Here is a 21,187-nt window from a genome sequence, read left to right on the forward strand (position 1 = left end):
AAAGACAGCATTAGAACCCAACCCTCTGCACCTGTGTGCACATGCTGTAAAGCTGCCAGCCTTCCCCAGTCTCCATGCTGCATTCACAACAGTTTCCAGTGATCTCGGCTGCACTGGGAAAACATTATGTATTGAAATAGCTTAATAATATTTACAAGGGTATCTGAACTAATGTTTCAGAGGGGATATTAATTCAGTAATTTCTTTTTTTTTTTTTTTTTTTTTTCCAGTAGGCTATGATTACACTGTAGAATGTTTTAATTCTGTATTTTAACAAGCTGTTACATTGGGAGCATGCACACTTGCAGGGGACCTTGGCAAAGCTGAAACCTTTTCAGTGGTCTCACCAGTTTATGCCTACTTAGATAAGGAGATAGGTAATAGCAGAAGGTTGATTGTTTTTTGGGCTAGATCTTCATTAAGTAGGTTGTCAGACTTTCCATGTGTCTTTATTGTACTTCTTGAAAACAGAAAATGATGGTGTGAGATAGGTTTTGACTGTGTGCATGTTTCTTTCTTGGTCCACGTAAAAGTTTAGCATCAAAAGGAAGGTTTAGAAGCATCAAAGTGTTTTTAAAATACTGCTTTTCAGTGCTGTATCAAAATAATTCACTTAGTGAAAAATCATGTCATGTACTTTTAGCTGTTTTGCATTATTCACACTGTAAAACTTTTGTTTCAGATTCGTGATTCCAACTGTAACTATGAGGCCTTTATGAATATTATTAAATTAAGTGATAATATAGGAGAGTTGGAAGCAGTGAAAGATAAAGCAAGTGAAGAACTGCAATATCTTCGATCTCTAGATACAGCGGGAGATGGTTAGTGCTGCACTGTTTTACAAAATATGAAATGCTTTTACCAGCATGATTTCTGAAGAATATTTCAAAAATTTAGAAAATAAAAACGCTGCAGCAGAGCATAAAATATTTTATTACTTTAAAAAATAAATAAGTTATATGTGAAGTGTTAAAACCTGAATCTTCATAAGTGGTTTTTGTTCTGTTTTGTTTTTTTAAATATAATCTGATTGGTTAGGTATGTATACTTCCATTGCATTGAAACTTGCCTGACTGGTGGTTCTGAATTTCAGTAATACTTTAGGTATTAATGGGTAGTCAGCTAACAATCCGAAAAAGAAAAGAAAAAGGTATTTTTTCATGTTTACTTCCATCAGTAAGGTATTTAAACTGAAAAAAACCCCCTTCTCTTCAAAGCTGATGTGTTTTGTATGTGGTATGTCACTTTTTGTATGATATTTTAGAGCATTTCAGAACAAGAGTTTACTTACTCCTCTGCATTGCTTAATCTTATTTGTTTTTGCTTTCAGATATCAACACTATAAAGAATCAAATAAACAGTTTATTATATGTTGTTAAAGTATGTGATTCAAGAATTCAGAGGTTGCAGTCAGGAAAAGTAAGTATTTTAGATTTTTTTTAGTTTCAAAAGCGTGAAGTTACAAATGACTTACAGGTTTGGTCTAGCTTTTTAATTCTTGTGTTTTGAAACATAACTTGAAGTATGCATTTATAGGAATACATTATACAACTGAAGTTAGTCTTGTATTTGCAGTTTAAGTACGGAAAAAATTTCAAAAGGTTCACATAATTAGAGTTTTCTGGTGTCTGGCCTTAGCAGTTTTAGATATGTCAGTACATCTTAAAATTATTCTTACCTTCTCAATACAATAGTTAAATCAAAATGTTGCATTAATGCAAAGCATCTTTGTATTTAATCTTTGTATTTATGTACTTAGATTCAGTTCTCTTTTGCTGCACCAGTGCATTCCTTGTGTGCCTCATGTTTAATCCTTGGCAAAGATCTCTCTTGTTGATAAAGGTACCACTTGGTGATTATTTCACAACATCTTGTGGACTCCATGTATTGCCTTTTGTTAGACATATTTATGTCTTTAGTTCAACAAAAAGCCTATGGCATATTGGATGTTAATTTTGAGAACCTCATGTTGTTCTGTTTGCTTGTTTTATGTTTTGGTTTATATTTTAAGGTTGACAGAGTCAGTATGTTTGGCTTCACTTAGTTTTTTGACTCTCTTAATTGGACCTAGATGTGGCCCCAGGATAATGTAATTGTATGAATATTGGCTGTTAAGATGATTAAGTATTCTACAGCTAGACCCGGAAGCATTACTGTAATACCAAGAAATGTCAGACTGACAGCAGAAGGTTGGGCAGAGATGAGTATAATTTATGGTGACCCGCACCTCATCAAATGATGAAATTAGTTCATTGTGTTAATTCATTTTCATGATGCTGTCACTGTTGTTGAGGTATTAGGGGTTGACTTGACCTGTATAGTATTACGTGAATGGCAGCGTTAAAAGCCAGCTTCCCATGTAGCAGAAATCCTTTATGTTGAAGGCAAATAGTTACAAGAACACAACCTTATGATCTAGATCTTCACTTACTAGTGATTGTGAAAATAACTAACCGTTGAGAGGCTACTTTGCAATCTATAATGTAAATTATTTTATGTTAAGTCTGCTTCGTGGTAAGTAGAAGTTTTAAAAGCTAATTTCAGAAAAACCCCAAAGCATGTGAACACACTGAACTGTGTCTTACAGGAAATAGATACTGTGAAACTGGCCGCAAACTTTGGAAAACTTTGCACAGTCCCTCTGGACCATATTCTGGTAGACAATGTTGCACTACAGTTTTTTATGGGTAAGTGTTAATTTATCTGATCTCTTTTATTTATAAAGAATATGCTAATTCCCAGGACTGTACAATTGAAACTGCTAAATATAGGTGCCTACTGAGAGCTAAATGTGTATAAGCCCCTTGCTAGAGGGAAGCAAAACATTTTTGCAAATCGCTTTGTAATTAACTGTTCAGAACACCATACTCAGTACTTCTAAAAGCTTGTATCAAGCTTGTTTGATACAGATCTCTGTGTAAAATTGTTCTTGCAATGTTTCTTGGTCTGTCACTTATCAAGTTTATTGTTTAGAACAGAATCATTGTAAGAATTGCGTAGAGATTTGGGTTTGGAATGACTCTGAAGCGTATCACAGTCTTAGCTTTCTTGGTCTCCCTTAAGTTAATGGAACTAATGACTATGGATGTTAGAATGAAGTTGAGTATTACAAGCCTACTGAATGTCTATTTGAGAAGTGAAAATACAGCAGTAATTTATGTACTATTTTAGGTTTATCATATAATCAGGAAATTGGTAGATGGATTAAAGTTGTATCATTTTAATACTTTCTAGTATTTGATTCTCTTCTCTGAATTAATTGGGCTGCTGATTTTATTACTAAGAATATCCATCAGTTTTGCTGGTGGTGATAGTCCTTTTAATGCAGTAGGTGGAAATACAGTACATCAGAGAGGAATCAGTCCAGGGGGTTCCTGGAGCGTGTGGAAGGTAACTTCCTAACACAGTTGATGAGGGAACCAACTAGGGAGGGCACCCCTCTGGACCTATAGTTTGCGAACAGAGAAGAGCTTGTGAGTGATGTGAAGGTTGGAGGCCATCCTGGGCATAGAGATCATGAAATGATAAGAGAAGTAAGCGCTGGGGTCAGCAGAACTACCACCTTGGACTCTGGAGGGCAGATTTTGACCTGTTTAGGAGCCCGGTTGACAGAGTCCCATGGGATGCAGTCCTGAAGGTCAGTGGAGTCCAGGAAGGTTGGACAGTCCTAAAGAAGGAAATCTTGAAGGTGCAGGAGCAGGCCATCCCTATGTACCGAAAGACGAGCTGACAGGGAAGAAGACTGGATTGGCTGAATTAGAGAGCTTTGGTTGGAACTCGGGAGACAAAAAAAAAAGAAAAAAAGAAAAAAGTTTATGACCTTTGGAAGAAGGGGCAAGTGACTGAGGAGGACTACCAAGATGTTGTGAGGTTATGCAGGGAGAAAATTAGAAGGGCCAAAGCCCAACTAGAACTTAATCTGGCTACTGCCATAAAAGAAAATGAAAAATGTTTCTACAAATACATTAGCAACAAAAGGAGTGCTAAGGAGAATCTCTGTCCTTTATTGGATGTGGTGGGAAACATAGTGACAGGAGATGAGGAAAAGGCTGAGGTACTTAATGCCTTATTTACCTCAGTCTTTATCAGCAAGACCAGTTGTTCTCTGGGTATCCATCCCCCTGAGCTGGAAGACAGTGACAGGGAGCAGAATGAAGTCCCCATAATCCAAGGAGAAATGGTTAGCGTGCTGCTACACAACTTGTGTATGCCTAAGTCTGAGGAGCCAGACAGGATCCCCCCCAAGGGTACTGCAGGAGCTGGCAGAAATGCATACCAAGCCACTTTGCATCATTTATTAGCAGCCCTGGCTAACTGGGGAGTTCCCAGTTGGCTGGAGGTTAGCAAATGTGACACCCATCTACAAGAAGGGCCAGGAGGATGTGGGGAACTACAGGCCTGTCAGTTTGACCTCATTGATGAGGAAGGTTATGGAGCAGATCATCTTGAGTGTCATCACACAGCATGTACAGGCCAACCAGGTGATCAGACCCGGTTAGCATGGGTTTATGAAAGGTGGGTCCTGCTTGACTAACATGATCTCCTTCTTTGACAAGATGACCTTCTTAGTGGATGAGAGAGAGGCTGTGCATGTTGTTTACCTGGATTTTCATAAAGCCTTTGACGCTGTTTCCCACAGCATTCTCCTAGACAAATGGCTGCTCATAGCTTGGACGGCCAGTTCTCTTTAGTATCTTTGTCAATGATCTGGACAAGGAGATGAAACGCACCTTCAGTAAGTTGGCAGATGACACCAAGTTGGGTGGGAGTGTTGATCTGCTTTAGGGTAGGAAGGGTCTACAAAAGGATCTGGACAGCCTGGATCAGTGGGCCAAGGCCAGTCAACAAGGCTGAGTGTTGGGTCCCGCACTTGGGTCACAACAACCCCATGCAATGCTACAGGCTTGGAGAAGAGTGGCTGGAAAGCTGCCTGGTGGAAAATGACCTGGGGGTGTTTGTCAACAGCTGTCTGAATATGACCGGTAGTGTGCCCAGGGGGCCAAGAAGGCCATTGGCATCCTGGCTTGTATCAGAAACAGTGTGGCCAGCAGGACTAGGGATGTGACTGTCCCCCTGTGCTGAGCGCTGTTGAGGCCACACCTCAAATACTGTGTTCAGTTTTGGGCCCCTCACTACAAGAAGGATATTGAGGTGCTGGAGCATGTCCGAAGAGGAGCAGTGAAGCTGTAGAAGGGTCTAGAGAACAAGTCTTATGAGGAGCGGCTGAGGGAAGACCTTATAGCTCTCTACAGCTACCTGAAAGGAGGTTGTGGTGAGGTGGGTGTTGGTCTCTCAAGTAGCAAGTAAGAAGGCAACAGGGAATGGTCTCAAGTTGTTGAGTTGCCATTCCTGGATGTATTTAAAAGACATGTGGATGTGGCACTTATGGACATGGTTGAGTGGTAGACTTAGCAGTGTTAGGTTAGCAGTTGGACTTGTTGATTGTAAGGGTCTTTCCCAACCTAAATGATTAAATGATTCTATGCATGTGATTTATTAGAATTTCACTTCAAACTTCCTCTCTACTTGTATCATGCTGTACAAGCCTGTTACATCCACACAGTAATAATGGATTCCCTTTTTATATGTGCATTTTAGGATTCAGTTCATAGTTGCTAGACTTTGCTCAAAATCTTATTTATTATCACCAATATGTATATAGTATTTTTTATTTTTTGGCTCTAGATGACAAATATCCCAGATTTGTAATGAGATTCTGGAATTTCATATGTAGCTAACATCATAGAGAAATCTTATTTTAAGATGCAGAACAATAACTATGGCTGTATGGTGATTGTTTTCTGTAGATTACATGCAGCAGACTGGTGGCCAAGCACATCTGTTTTTCTGGATGACAGTGGAAGGATACAGGGTTACGGCACAGCAACAGCTGGAGGTACTTCAAAGTCGGCAGAAAGATGGAAAGCATCAGACTAATCAAACCAAGGGTCTATTGAGAGCAGCTGCATTTGGAGTTTATGAGCAATATTTATCAGAAAAGGTAGGAATAACTTGTTTCTCTATTGTTTGGAATTTATTCTTTGTACAGATGCTTCTTTGATATTTATGGCTACGTTAATACGAAATGGCTGTGATGTGGCACAAGTTCTTTGCAAGTTGACATTTAAGCTATTACTTGTGTATCTTCTCTGTCCTTATGTCAAACAGTAAGAAAATGTCTTCCTCTTTCCCCCCCATGCCCACCATTTAAAAAGTCTCGTACTGGCACTGACTATCCTGTCAAATGCACTGAATGTGTTCCTTAGAAGCTGACTTCCTAATATCCAGGAAAAACTACAGAAAAATGTGAAGACAGAATAAGAAATTCTGTCCCTTTGTGTATGCTGTCCTTTTCCTTTTCTGTTACTTTTACTCTGCCCTCCACCCCTCCCCCCTGCTTAAGAAGAAACATTTAAAAAATATGCAACCCAATATTTGTACAAACTTGGATTAAGATTGGATTTTTAAATGAAATAACTTCTGTGCCTCTCCACAATCGTCTGTGTAAATTGCTCCAATATCTCCACTGGATATCTTTGAGTAGGCTAAGCTTGAATGCTTCCAGTAGTCTTGTCATTACAGAGTCTTCTGTGAGAGAAAACACTTGTCAACTTGTGAGAACAAAGATGCTTTGTTAAGAATTTGTGTATGCACAAAAATCACCTCTCTGCTTACTCAGAAGCTTCCCTCAACTATCTTGTAATGCTTCTCTTTTCACATCATTTCTTTCACTTTGTTTTTTCAACTCAATAGTCTATCAGCATGGTGGTCTGTGCAGAGCTTGCTCTGATGGGTTTTTGAGCTGACTGAATGCTTGCCAGTTTGAAGTCGGAAGCCACCTAACACTAGATCTGTTCCAAAGTCTATAAACTCAGCCTCCCAGCTACGCTATCAAGTGAGCTGTGTTGGGTCTGGTTCAGTGCTGGCTCCCTGTCTGTCTTACAGAAAATGGGGAAAGTGTGTGTACTTGGGTCTATCTAAAAGAATGCTTAACTGCCAGTGGTTTGAAATACATCATACCAAGGAATCACTGAGAATCTGATGACTGATATAGTTAGTGTGCTGGTAGCTGTAATAGTCTGCATAAAAAGCTACCATGACTGCAGCTACTGGCAGTCTTTCTGGAAACTGGCAGAGTTGACAAACTGTTAGCCTTTCCTCAGGTGTTTCAGGACTTCACACATTTACTTTCTTACTGGCTTGTTCTTAATTTCTGAATCAATCTTCCTATTCATAAATAAATAAAATCTGGTTTTAAGTCTGAGTAAATCTGGTTTAGAGATTGCTTCAAAATAATGTGCAGAAATTGTTTTTGAGGTAATTCTTGATATTTAATTCTGACACTTCTGAGTTTTATCACAAACTCAGAACTTAATTTTGGGGGGAGGAGGGTGTCTGGCTCCTGCCGTGTTCTAGACAGTTCTAGAGACACTCCTCAAGAAGAAATATAATTTGCTTGGAGAATTGCAGATTTGTATTGGTTTTTATTTGTTCAAATGGAAGCTTTCTTATTTTTATGCTGCAAAAGTTGATTAAGATCTCTATGACAGGCATCTCCGAGAGTTAATATTGATGACAATTTAGTCGCAAAACTGGCAGAAACGCTGAACCATGAGGATCCAACACCTGAAATCTTTGATGACATTCAGAGAAAGGTATACTGTATTCATCATGTATTTCATAAGAACTGTTAATGCTATAGAGTATTAAATGTCACTACAGCCACTGAAAAAGGAGGAAAGAACGCAAATATCTGAAACGTAAACCCTATTTTACAATTTTTCTATTCTATAAAAGTCATCCTCTGAATTGATGACAACTGCTAATCCATAAGTAGCCTGTGATTTTCAAAGCAATAGACGGAGTAGGTAGGTGTCCTGTATGAAATTAATTATGAAGTACAATTCAGAATTATGGGATTATTAGTTCTGTTTATGCACCAATTTAAGAAAAGTGCCTTGTAGAATAACTAAGTGGTACAATTTTGGTGTGGTTTTAGCTGTTTTTCAAAGGTGGATATAAACATGTTACCATACTAAATTATATATCTCTTTCCATAAGTTAATTTGACTGTTCTGTTTCTGCAAGCCTGCACAATGTAGCACTCAGAAGCAGCAAGTACTGAAGATAAACCAATCTTTTTACTACCTGCATATGTATACTTTATCACTCAAGTCTAATATATATATTTTTTAAAAAAGGTGAATGATTAATATTCTGGCTGTAAAATATATACCCAGTGTAAGAGGTTTTTATTTTATGCCATTAACTTAATGTTCTCATTCATGATAAAAATTAGTGATATGAGCTGTAGAACTTAGAATCACTCTGTACTTGTGGCCCACATTTAAAACGAATGAGAAAACACCTTGTGAAATCTGTATTGCTCAAAGTAGGTTACACGGGCCTTGCATGTGATTTCTGCTGAGGAACATAAATTTCTCATGTGTTACAAAATAAATTTACTTCCTCAGACATGCATGAAATCTTTTTCCATTCTTACCAGGTGATAGCACCTCTACAAAATGTTCCATGGGGAAAAAAAAATCATCATAAAAATATTCTAGAGTTGACATGAATATCCAAACATTGTGAATGAATTCCCACTACATATAGATATATGCATGTATATGTGTATATATACTGTCACTGTATAGGTGATCTAGATAACTTCTTGAGATGTTGTTAAATCTTCACAAGGTAGAATTACACTGTATTGATTGAACTGGAAATTTTCAGGAGAAATATTATGTGATGTCTTCCCTTCCTTTCTTTCCCTCTTCTCACCTCTCCCTCTAAGTGTTTGCAGGTCTCTGTCTATAGTTTATCAGCAAAGAAGGACTGAGGGAGAGAACCTGTTGTGAAACGGGTAAAGACCAAATATGTTTATAGTGCAATTGGAAGTGTTAAGAAGAGAGGAAGGAAACATTTACAGTTAATGTGCTAATTCCCTTGCTATAGGTGCATGTCTCACTAGATAGAAAGATATTTTCTGAGTCTGTATTCTACTTCTAGCACAATTAGTTTTCATAACCTTTCTGTAGAGAGTAAGCCTGAATTGAAACTTCACAAACTTGCATTAGGGTTTTAAAGGAAACCCAGAGAAACATAAAAGAATGCACAAATAAACCTTAGTCAAGTAGAATTTATGAAAGCTTGTCTGATTAATTTAAAAATGTAAGTAATATGTCTAAGTTTGGTGTTTTTATTTCAATAAGGTGTATGAATTGATGCTGCGAGATGAAAGATTCTACCCTTCGTTCAAACAGAACGTGTTGTATGTGCGTATGTTGGCTGAGCTGGATATGCTGAAGGATCCTAGCTTCAGAGGATCAGATGATGGTGAAGGGGGTGAGCTCTATATCTGTAAGGGGGATTTCCTGGGACCATTCCTTTTTTCTGCTTTAAAATGAAAATAAGAAAAGTTCCTGTACTGTCTCTGATTTTTAAATGAATGTTGCCTCCTTGTGCTTTTATATAAATTGTTTTGGGAGTGAAGTAGACTTTTTTTTTTTCCCCTGTAGTAACTTCATTAATTTCATGTAAATTTTTTGTTAAGTGGTAACAGGTGTGTCACTTTCTCATTTTTTATTTAAAAATATTTGAGGTTCTTCAACATGTTGGATTGTTTTAATATACAAGTGTATTCTTCATCTGGAAATGGAAATTGAAAATACGTAGGAAATGTGGTGCGTTAAAGCAATTAAAATCATTCTTGTCCTTAACTGAAGTTGACTGAATAACAAACCTAATGGAAATTGTTTAACTATTAAATTGACTCCTTAATGAAGCAATTCCATGTGGTAATATAAACTTAAAAAGGAATGCATTTATTTCGTATCTATAGCTATATAAACTTACATACATTTTTCTATTAGGTATCTTTATTGGAAACTTGAAGTACTTATGTTGGGTGCAACATTTTGCCCAGTGCTACAGTTATCCATTATTTTCCAAAATGTTTTGTCTTTGCATTTTATTTCTTGTATGTGGTCCTACATTGGAGAAAATTTTATAATGTATTTTTTCCTTTCCCACTGCTCCTAGAATCTTTTAATGGGTCTCCTACTGGAAGCATAAATCTGGTAAGTTCTTGGATTTTTATTTTTTTTCTACCTAACAGTAGGGAAAGTGTTATAAAAAAGTTTAAATTATGTACATTAGAGATTTTACTTCAGGTTAATTTCTGAAAAAGTTCTTGAATCAAATTGAAACTCACGTAAGTTATCAATTAATCTGCAAGATAAAACTGTCCCTTTTGTACTTTACCCTGTGTTTAGTGAAATTTTGTGTTGTTTCTCACAGAAACAGTAATAATCTACAGTTTTTTTATTCAAAGCATACTTTCTTATTCCTGTTTGTCTTTTTAAATAGTAATAAATTTGGAGTTAGGTAATAATAGGTGAAAACAAATCATTTGAAACTGAAATATCAAAGGATTAAGTCCAAATAGACTGTAAAATGAGGTATTTAATTTGATTTTTTTATAGGTTGATTGATGTTGTTTTGAGTATAGGTCATGATTTGGAAATACAAAAGTATGTGGAGTTTATATAGAAAATGCATCTCTGTTTTCTAATCTGACCAATTTTGAGTTCAATTTTTGGTATGTTTTTAAACAATTCTTGACTGGGTCAGTTTGTCAGAACTTGTTATTTGTTACAGAAATGCACCTATATATTTGAAAAAAGCTTCTGCATGTACTAGTGGTTGTATGAGTACGAAGAGAAATGTATACGTCTACCAGACTTTGTCCAAATAACCTGTCCCACACAGATCTTACTAGGTTTAAAATGTTTTAAACAGAAAAATCAAATCACAGCTATTTAAAAAGGAAAAAACATAAAAATTCTGATGTATTTCCACCCCCCCACACCTCCCCCCAACTTGTTTCTTCAGACTGTGTGTGGGTAAGCCACAGGATGCACAAGGTTCAGTTGGGCATATGAGAGTATTTTTCCAAATTTGTTGGTTTTAGAAAGGTTTACAATCTGCACGTAATTTCCTGGCTTATGTGATTCAGAGGCCCTTCTAATTCATTCTTGGAAGATGGCGTGGCTCCTTAGGAGTTCCAGTCCATTGGTTAGATCATGATTGCACGCAGAGGAATAGAGTTCATTTTGTAAAAGAATACATTTAACATAAGCATAAACATGTTTCTCTGTGGGAGTTGTTTGTGGGGTTGGTTTGTTTTGGGGTTTTTTTGAAGCTGGGAATTTTTTTTCCTAATATTTTCCTCTTGGAAAATGAAATTTTGAAATATGAAGAAAAGGGGAGGTGGTCAGCAGTTTATGGAAACTCCTGTTAGATGCAGAAGGAAAATTTAATTTAGGCATTTTTTTTTTTATAAATTTACATACAATTCTGGTAAGATTTCAAAATATATTCTTTTAATTGACTAATCTCTTTAAAAGATCTATGAAATGTCTCAAGTACTTTTACTAAGAATGCTCTGACATATTGAAGTTGTATTTTTATGGATGCAGATTTGTCATTGCAGTGGCACATCTGGTTCATGGTTACCTGCTGCTTAGTTTCATGTGGCCTTTCCAAACTAAACTGGAAAATCTTAAAGCCTTTATCAGGCACTGTTGCAATACAAATAGATATTTGCATGGCACAATTCAAAGTCTTGATTTTTGTTTTTGTTGTGAAAAGCATATTTGCAGAATACTACATTTATTATTTCTATAAAGAGTGAAGAACATTCTAAGAGAAATGCATAATAAAGCTCTATTTATGCAGAAGTACTTTTGCTTTCTGCAGTCCATATTGTTCAGGGGTTTCAGTGCTTTTACAGGTGTTTGAATACTGGTAGATTAGTTTTTCCTGGCTGAACTCCATGTCAAGAGTGAATTTCTGTACACATAGTTTAGCTCCCTTCTGTTAGTTACATGAAGAAAAATAGACCTTTGGAAGGTTACTTCAAAGGTCAGGGAATTTTTATTTTTTTTAGCTAATGACAATGTATTAAACAAGATTGTGTTGTGGTGTGATATTTTTGCTTTTTAATTAACTTGTGATCCTGTGCATATACCTAATGTCAAAGATACTAGGTCATAATACAAACTGTCCCTTGTGTTATCTGTTAAAGTTTCAGCCATTTAATTTATTTGTATCAGTTGTTGCTGTATAGTGCCTTGCCACAGGAGTTGAGTGTTTCCTAAGGTTTCTATTATAAAATACGTCGCCTGCAGTTTATACTGTCACTGTAAGAATATATTTTAAGATTATTTGGAGGAGAGGCTCAAAACTATTTTGAGGAAAAGTTATTTTACAAAAATATCTTCTTAATTTCTTCCTTTTAATTTGACACATTAATCTACTATATTAAACCAGTAGGACATATTTTGGGGGTATAAAACTATTGTAAATATTTATAGCCTCTTGCAGATTTCATCTAAATGTATCCATAATGTGAGCTTTACATATTACTTCTGCATTGAGTAAATAAGTTACTCAGGTGTTACATATCCAAGACCTCGCATGGCAGCAGAAACAGCTGGGTTGAACTTCTGGCAGTCATTAGTATATGTCAGCATGAACCCTATTCGGTTATCAAGATGGCAACTGAACTGTCAGAGGGAGGCAGGGAAACAAGAAATAATGATGCCGTTTAAAACATCTGACAGCACCTTAATGTCAGTATTACATAGCAAACTGTTCTTCGTTAATAGCATCTCCTCCATCTTACTGATAATCAAATCCTAGAGCTCTCAGAGTATCAAGCACTTATCCAAGCTTCCACAGATGCCTGCCATTCATCAGTCTCAGGTGATATTCTGAACCTGAATTTTGACACTGCATTATAGAGCCACACCTTACAGGGTTATTGCTGTGCAGGGGTGACTTAAGAATGAGCTAGGTTGTAGAAAGTCTAGCCCTATATCCAACTGTGACCAAAAGCAAGTGTCTAGTGAAGATTATAGGAACAGTCCACTTACAGTGATACTTTACCAGAATATTCTCCAGCGTCTAGTAAACTTAGATTGGGGAGTTCTTGAGGTAAAGATGATGTCTGCTCTCAAATTTTTTTTTTGCATGAATTAGTTTGTTCTACCATTGAACAGACACAAACTTTTAGCACTACAGCATGCAGTGGCAAAACAGATTTCCCAAATAAAAAATTCCTACCTTTTTTCAATCTGGGACTTTTGTACTGTAAGCCTACAATCTGTATCACAAGACTTTCAGGAGATTACTTACTGCGATACATGTTAAAGCATAGTATGTTCAGACCCTTTTAACAATGCCATTTATTCAATATCTAGACTCTCTAACAGATATTATTTTCCTCACTTTCCATAGTGGATATTTAGGCAGAGACCGGTTGAGGCAGAGAAGAGCCGTTCCCTCTGGAGAGCTTGGGAAGGAAGGAGTGGAGTATTATGTTGAGATATTATGAAGATGATAAAGATTCAGATGAAGGGGCAAGAGCAGAGTCTTTAAATAATTTACATGAAGTCCAACTGAGCTTTTGACTGTAATACCATAAGATTGGTTTATGTTGAAGAAAACAGATGAGTTCAGAAATTTGATTGATATATATTGAGGTTTTAGTTTGACACAAGTATGGCACTGCTACCCAGTAGGTCCCATTTTAGGTAGCTTTTTGTGGCAACTCGCTATTAAACTGGCGTGGTTAAATTATAAAAGATAACTGCATATTCATTCTGAATGTGTATCTTATATAAAGTAACTAGGATCCCAGTGCCTATGAATTCTACTTAAGTAGCTCCATTTTTTTTTTTTTAATCTGGTAATTTAAGATTAGAGTAACATGTGTAGTGGCCTATCCTGTATTTCTTTTAGTTGTATATCCAAGTTTTTCATACAGCAGTCTTGCAGAGCTTTATTTTGTTGAATCTTAGTAGTCAGATGTATTAATTCTAAATAATAGCAAAGCTTCTCTGAAAGACGTGTTAGGCTTCTTTTGATCTCAGTAATTACTGAACAGGGAGACAGGGCGTTAGCCAGCTGAGGATGTACCCGTTCACTTTTTATGAGGGGAAACATTTCTGAGAAAAGTGCTTGCTGTTTGTTACATACAGCAGATAAATTATTCAAGTTTTACTGCACTGTAACTTTTGTGTAGTGAGTCAGATGAAAGAAAACGGAAAGGTACAAAGATAAAACAAAAAGATCTGTTATACAACATCTGTATCTCCACCACTGTTTGGAGTTTGTTTTGTTTTGTTTTTCTTCTAAATGCTTAGTAAAAGACTTTGTACTTCTGTCAGAGTTGAGATATAAAATTAAAATGGCAAATGTGTTAGAGTGATCACAATACTATGTGAAACTGGTAGGGGAAATGAGGGGCTCTACACTCTGTATAAAGGCAGGCTTTAGTAACTAGGTAGTACAGATGTTTATTTGCATTGTTACATTAAGCTATTCTATTAGTGTAGTGAACTGAAAGTTTGCAAATGAAATAGATGAATCAAAAAGAATTTCTCAAATGTATCTGTGATCTTACTCTCTCTTGCCTGTTTCTTCCTTGTCTCCTCTCTCCCTGACCCTGCAGTCTTTAGATGACCTTTCAAATGTCCCTTCTGATGAGGCAGTTCAACTCCACGCGTACATCTCAGATACAGGTAAGTGAATCTGTTATGATGGCTGCTTACTTATTTTCCGCCATTTATTTTGAGTTTTTTTTAATATTACAGGCCTTTAAAATCCTATTTTTTTTAACCTAATAAACATTTGATTTAATATTTCCCATGAAGTCATTGTAAATGGAAATCCTTACAGAATTGGTACTGTAGGTCATAGACTGGATATCTATACTTAAAATGTGATACAGTTTTTGTTGTCTGTGGTATTATTTTTCCTCTCTCTGGAGAATCATTCATTACACTTAATATCGAGTAGCATTTATTTTAACAGTTATTTAAAGAAAAAATTCTGAAAGCCATCTCTTTTTCTAGTTACACAGTTCTAATTCTTGACTGTTTACTTTTCTTGCTGTAATACTTTCTCATATTTTTTGTGCTTCCTTATTGACTTGGCTTAATTGAAGGTAGTGACTTCAGTCTTTACAATGATGGCTTTTTTGGTTATCTTTTGAAAAAATTTACCTAGTAATAACTTAATTTCTATTGTGTGAGAGTAAATAACAAAAACTTCTCAAATAATATTTGCAAATATTCTAGTTAGATGAGATTGCGCTGGTTAATTAAATTGTGAGTTGATCTTCAGATACTTATTTTGGTAAATTTTATCATGCAATAGACTTTTAAATCTATGCTTTTATATAGCAGATAAATGATCTGTGAGCAAGAATTCAACTACTTGGCACTTTAATTAAATTCTAACTCTAACCCAGTGTGAGAGCATGGTCCAATCCAAGTCTCTTGTAGTCAGTCCTCCGAGAAGAGGAAAAATAATTTAAAAGTTAAGAATCACAATTTTGCATTTATTTCTTTATGTGATACTTTTTTCTGAATGAAACTTAAAATTTTTATTGTTTTGATCTAAGAAAAAAGGTAAACTTAGAACCACACAAATTATGTTAAATTTGTAATCTTGATGGCAGTGTGTATTGATAGCTATCAGCTTGACTCTGAATCCATAATACTCCAGTTGAACCAGGTGATATGTATAGATTCATATTGTAAGATTAAACTGGACGTCATCTTTCTCTTCATCTCATGTTTGAACAAGAAATACAAGTCCCTGCTTTCTGGATGCTACAGGCAGTAGGTACATCTTGTATCTGTGTACAGGCTCCTCTTCTGCCGATTAGTACCCTTTCATGTGCTTGTGGGGTGTATATAAGATCTTCTCCATAATATTTGAAAGTTCACCTTGTCTTATGTTGAAAAATAATGACAAAACTTAAATATTCAGTGGACAACAAAAAGGTGTGATTTTTTCTATCTAAGATAACTGTCTGTGTTCTTTCCATTTATAAATAGACTTCTCCATAAAATGTGTGTGTTTGTGTGTACACACACAGAATATATTGTATATATGTACACACATGCAGAATACATACATGTGTGTGTATATATAGTTTCTGTTGACTTAAATAGTGTGGGTGATATTTTTTTATCTTAGTGACAAACTGCTGAAGTTAAAACTGAATGCTCACAGCTTGCTAGCACTGTTGTGTGTATTTACAGATTTTCTGATGGACAGACTTTTGCAATATGATTAGAGTACTTTGCAGACTGGAATTTCTTTTGGTTTCACAGTTGCCTTTCACCTATATCTCGAGTTCTTTAGGTTAAAATTATTTTTTAAACTATCTATTCACTATTCTTAAAAGTTGAAACTTTTTCTTATTTTTTTGTTTTGCATGTCAGTGAAACTTGTCTAACTTTAAGGCTGCTTAATCTCTATATTTAAGTTTACATAATAAGTTTTTGGAGGGTGTCACCTCTACAGTGTTTTGGATAAAGGGATGGCTTACTCTTGTGTTTGCATGTCCATTTTTGTCTCTCGGGTCTGTCATTCCAGACATTTCTTCACTTCATGTTTGTGTCCTTTCGTCTTCCTTCTTTCTGTTTGTTCCTTTTTTTATTTTTGTTTTTAAACTACCAGTCTATGCTGATTATGACCCATATGCTGTGGCAGGAGTGTGTAATGACCATGGCAAGACATATGCGCTGTATGCTATCACAGTCCATCGGCGAAGTCCAAACAGCGAAGAAACATGGAAGACGTATCGACGCTACAGTGACTTCCATGACTTTCACATGAGGATCACTGAGCAGGTGATTAATCTCATAAAAATCTTTTAAGATTTCTTTGAAAGAAGCTTGTTCTGTGTGATGGTATGGCATGAACACTGTCTTTCTCAAAGTGACTTAAGATGTAGAGTTACAACACTATTATTTTCCACAAAAGTGTACTTTTTTTGCTGTTTATATCATACGTTATTTGTACTGAGCAGTTTACGGGTGTGCATATATGGTTTAGTGTCTGATGGCTGTATAATTGCTCCAAGAAAAAGAAATGGAACTTAAAGCTTTTCCCCCCACCCTCCCCTTTGATTAATTTTAAAACATTTGTATGGAAGTGCTATTTGTCTCAAACAGTGGAATATTTCACTTGTTATATTTGTCACAGAGGTTAAGAAATAAAAACTGAGCTTGGGGAATAGGTATTTAGGTTTTAAGTGAAATGTTAAGGATCGGTGGGGTCTCAGAAGGGACAGCTGTTGGCAGTTGGGTGTACTGCTAGACAATCTGCTTTTATTGCTGTTCTTGTATTCTCAGACTCTTAAACCTCCTAAAAATAAAAGAAGAAAAAACAGACACTTGTAATTCATCAGCTGGTACAAAGTAGAACCTGCTGACATGAAAAAGTGTCAAAAATGTAGTGCTTTTAAGAGGAGGGTGAAATGCTTTTAAACCAAGCCTTTGGAGAAGTCAGATTTAGCTGCATAACCTTGGAACTAGTCAGAAGTGTTGGATTACATCCCTTTATTCTGTTACTAGTAGAGAGGCATAGAGAATAAATTCTGTGCAGGAAGGTTAGCACTGTGAAGTCACAACACTAACAAAAATGGAAAAGGCTTTATTAAAAAAAAAGCAAAATTTGAATATTTGTATTAATTATAAACAAAGTCTGACTTTCCTTTGAATTTCTGATTATCTTAGTGTGCTGTCAATAAATTTGAAATACCAATTTTTGTACTCCTCTTCAAATTGTTGTGGGATTTTTTTTTTTTTAATTAATTCACTGTTTTAAAGAAACCCTGAGCTGTTGAAGCATGTATATGTTCCCTGACCTTATAGTGAGTTAATGTTCTGCTGATACAGGCAGTCATTTAAAACTGACCAACCAGTAAATGACTAGAAATAAATGGGAGAAGCAGAAATTTTCAAAATAAGAAAGCTCAGAAATTTCTTGTTGCTAAATGTGAGTTATTTAAATTCACAGAAAATGGAAACATAATCCTCCAACATCAAGATTGCAGAAAGCAAAGGAATTCCTGTGCTTCATTGTACCCTGTCAGAAACTTCCAACAATTTTGCTTTGACAATAAAATAGACATTCCCACTGACTTTATGGGCACAGAAACATTACTGATACACTGGACATCCTTCTTGTGTGCTTGTCTGAGACATTTTTATTGACAAGTTAAGGGTAAAAGTTAGAATATTTTATTTAAAATTAATAGGAAGGGATGGGATTATTGTTTATGTTTTTCAGAGAAAATAGATAATTATTCCAAAATGGAATTGAAGCTAGCTGTGTATAGTATCTGTATGAGCTTTTTTCCTTAAAGTACTGAATAGTTTCACACCAGTTTCTGTAGTCAGTGATGCAATAAAAAATAATATAAATAATAATATAGACTGTTATTTCATTACATTGCTTCTGTTTAGATAAAAGTAACCAAATAAAAACTAGACCATATTTTGTTCAGTTATTTTCCCAAGTGACGTATTTGCAAGGGAATGGGATTTGTCAAGTTGGAAATAGCTTTGGTACTTCCTCAGGGCATAAACATTATATGTGTTTTGTGACCTTCAGAGTTTAATGATGTCTTTACAAAAAGACACCTTGTAGGGACTTAAATGACTTGAATGGAGTCAATCTCTCTCATTAAATCTATAATTGTATGGTCTTCTCTAGAGATAAAAGGATACAACCATTTTCCAGGTTGTTTCTTAAAAAATATTTATTATTTACAGGAAGTCTGGATTCTATATGTGGATAATCCTGATTCTTTGAGTTTTATTCTTGCCACTTTTTTATTTTTGTGTATTATAGAAGATATGTTCAGCCTTCTGAAGTGTTAGGGCCTCTTCTTTCCCTGCCACTTCCCTGGAACATGAATTCTTTCTGTAAAATGGGAGCAGTGGAAGACATGTTGACCAGTGCCAATCACTGTAATTGCCTGGAGAAGGGGCACAGGTGATGGCATATCAAGCATGCTATGATAACCTATGTGTAAATAGGGTACTGCCATCCACTCCAGGGATAAAAACTTGATCATTTCCTTAGCAGGTTTGACTAGAAGAGGAGAGGGAAGATGTTTTAGAAAGATTTTCACATTATCTTGATGTAGTATCATAACCCTACTAGCATTTGCACAAATAATAATGATAAATCTTGAACAAAAGCCTTTTTGAGCAGGTGTGATGACAGGAATAATATGCACATTATACTGATCTGTATTTCAAAAGTGAGTATCATGACTGTTCAGAAATTAAATTTTGCCCTTGACAGTGTCATGAGAATTTTCATGCATTTGTTCTTGATGGCCTACCTTTCATTTTGTCATCTTCAAGGAATCCAAGTTCTGACCTTGATGCAGAAATTTTTTTGTCAGGTGTTACATGACAGACAAGAGTATGTGAATATAATGACCCCTATAATTTCTGAGCTTATATGGTGATTTGAAACTCTTTTGAAAACAGAACAAAAAATCTTGTGTTTTTTCTAGTTTGAAAACCTTGCAAATATACTGAAACTTCCTGGCAAAAAGACATTTAACAATATGGACAGAGAATTTTTGGAAAAGAGAAAAAAAGATTTAAATGCATATTTGCAGGTAAGGCATTAAGTTTTTTTATTGTGTTCTAGGTTATAATTCTTTTTTCTGAGTTAGAAATTTGCTAGCATGCTTAACAAAAAAAAAAAAGCCCCTAAAGCCACAAAAAAAAAACAACCAACCAAAAAAAAAAAAAAGCTGTCTTCTGGGTGGTATACAGTCCGAAATAGTATACATAAGAACTTTCTATTATCTAATAAGGTTACTTTTTCTTTGTTGTTTTGGTTTATTCTCAGCCAGTTTTGTCCCAAGTCCTCTGAGCTGGTGAGGTTCCAGCTGTGTTGGTTTTGAGGTCTGTGCTACTTAACTTTCTTCCGTTACACCATTACACTCATGCTTGTGATTACTTTCTCTTCTGCTGTTGCATAAGGATTGGCACGGCACCAGCTCTGGCGGTGTAGCACAACCACACAGCTGCTCCGCTCAGATAAGGCCTGTATCAGCCCTACTAAAGGAATTAATTTGGCCTAATTCAAGAGCTTTCTGGTCATTTAGCACTAAAATATGTTGACCAACTCAATGGACATGTTAACAATAAAAAACGAAGATGAATAAAACATTGTGAAATAGAAATGTTCTGTTTAGAGTGCTAGTATCTTTTTCCTTTGAGATATATGCCCCATTTTTAATAGCAAAATTTTTTCAGGCACAGCTATTGTTTTGGGTTTTTTGTGTGTGTGTTTTTTTTTTTTTTTTTTTTCCCCTTGGAGTTTTAGAAGCTGTTTGGTCATTAAGTTGTATATTTTTCTGTGAGATGCTATAATTAACATACTAGTTAAAATTATGGGAACTAACAAGAAGCATGTTGTTTCCATCTTGAGAATAGTGTAATATTGGAAGAAAATTTAGAGAATGGATGAGAAAATACATTGCGAGATGTATCATTTTTGTGTATGGTAAACTTTTACTAAACTGAGTGGTGTGGCCTTTTTAATTATTTATTTAAAAGCACCTTTTAAAAATTATTTTACTCAGCTCTTGTTAAATCCTGAAATGATGAAGGCTTCTCCAGCTCTAGCCCATTATGTATATGACTTCCTGGAGAATAAAGCATACAGCAAAGGGAAGGGGGATTTTGCACGAAAGGTAAGAATGTTTTGCACTGTCTCAAGGGAACTCTAGAGCACGCAGTAGTGCAATGACTGCATTAAACAGAGACGTTGAACTGATATTAAATAGCTATCTAGGACTTTCAAAACAACTTGCAAGCAAGTTGCTTTAATACTTTGAGTGGCAAAGTATCTGAGGACATATAGAACCAAAAAGTTTACCAATTTTATAACAGGTACATTTATTTTTATGACAAGGAAATCAAATTGTATTGCACCAAGACTACTTTTAAAATGTGTGTGCTGCAAGTTACTTTCTGTAAGATATCTGTGATATTTTTTTTTAGTCTCATTCCTGCTAATTTCTTTTTCAGTTCTTTGCTCTGTATTTGTTGCTGTTACCGTGCTCTCCACTCTTCAGCCCAAAAGATGAAATGCATTTCCCTTCAAAAGCAGCTCTTATGTATTTAGCTGTTGTAACCATTCAGAGTCACTGGTCAAATCTGGAGCTCTGAGCTGTGCATCCTTTTTAAGCCACCAGAAACCTCTTCAGAGAAGTGATCGTTCAGTTGACCAGTTTGTGTGGGCATCTGCTTTGCGAATACAGCTATTTCCAAACCTCTAGTGA

The 21,187-nt window shown here is 35.7% G+C and overlaps 1 protein-coding gene across 3 annotated transcripts in view; it reads left to right on the forward strand.

The window, feature by feature from the left end:
* SNX13 (sorting nexin 13) overlaps positions 1 to 21,187 on the forward strand; it is a 69,537-nt gene that overhangs the window by 36,463 nt on the left and 11,887 nt on the right. For 2 of the 3 annotated variants that reach the window (XM_032991558.2, XM_032991560.2), the window contains exons 10-20: positions 683 to 821; positions 1,331 to 1,419; positions 2,588 to 2,687; positions 5,808 to 6,001; positions 7,551 to 7,655; positions 9,219 to 9,351; positions 10,048 to 10,085; positions 14,525 to 14,594; positions 16,546 to 16,718; positions 19,403 to 19,510; positions 20,486 to 20,596. In XM_032991558.2, the coding sequence (XP_032847449.2) occupies positions 683 to 821; positions 1,331 to 1,419; positions 2,588 to 2,687; positions 5,808 to 6,001; positions 7,551 to 7,655; positions 9,219 to 9,351; positions 10,048 to 10,085; positions 14,525 to 14,594; positions 16,546 to 16,718; positions 19,403 to 19,510; positions 20,486 to 20,596 (1,260 nt within the window). The remainder of the gene's footprint in view (positions 1 to 682; positions 822 to 1,330; positions 1,420 to 2,587; positions 2,688 to 5,807; positions 6,002 to 7,550; positions 7,656 to 9,218; positions 9,352 to 10,047; positions 10,086 to 14,524; positions 14,595 to 16,545; positions 16,719 to 19,402; positions 19,511 to 20,485; positions 20,597 to 21,187) is intronic. The other variant, XM_032991559.2, reaches the window with a different exon arrangement.

Source organism: Tyto alba, unplaced genomic scaffold (genome assembly GCF_018691265.1).
Source record: "Tyto alba isolate M040663 unplaced genomic scaffold, T.alba_DEE_v4.0 Super-Scaffold_38, whole genome shotgun sequence".
In the NCBI taxonomy this organism is placed as follows: domain Eukaryota; kingdom Metazoa; phylum Chordata; class Aves; order Strigiformes; family Tytonidae; genus Tyto; species Tyto alba.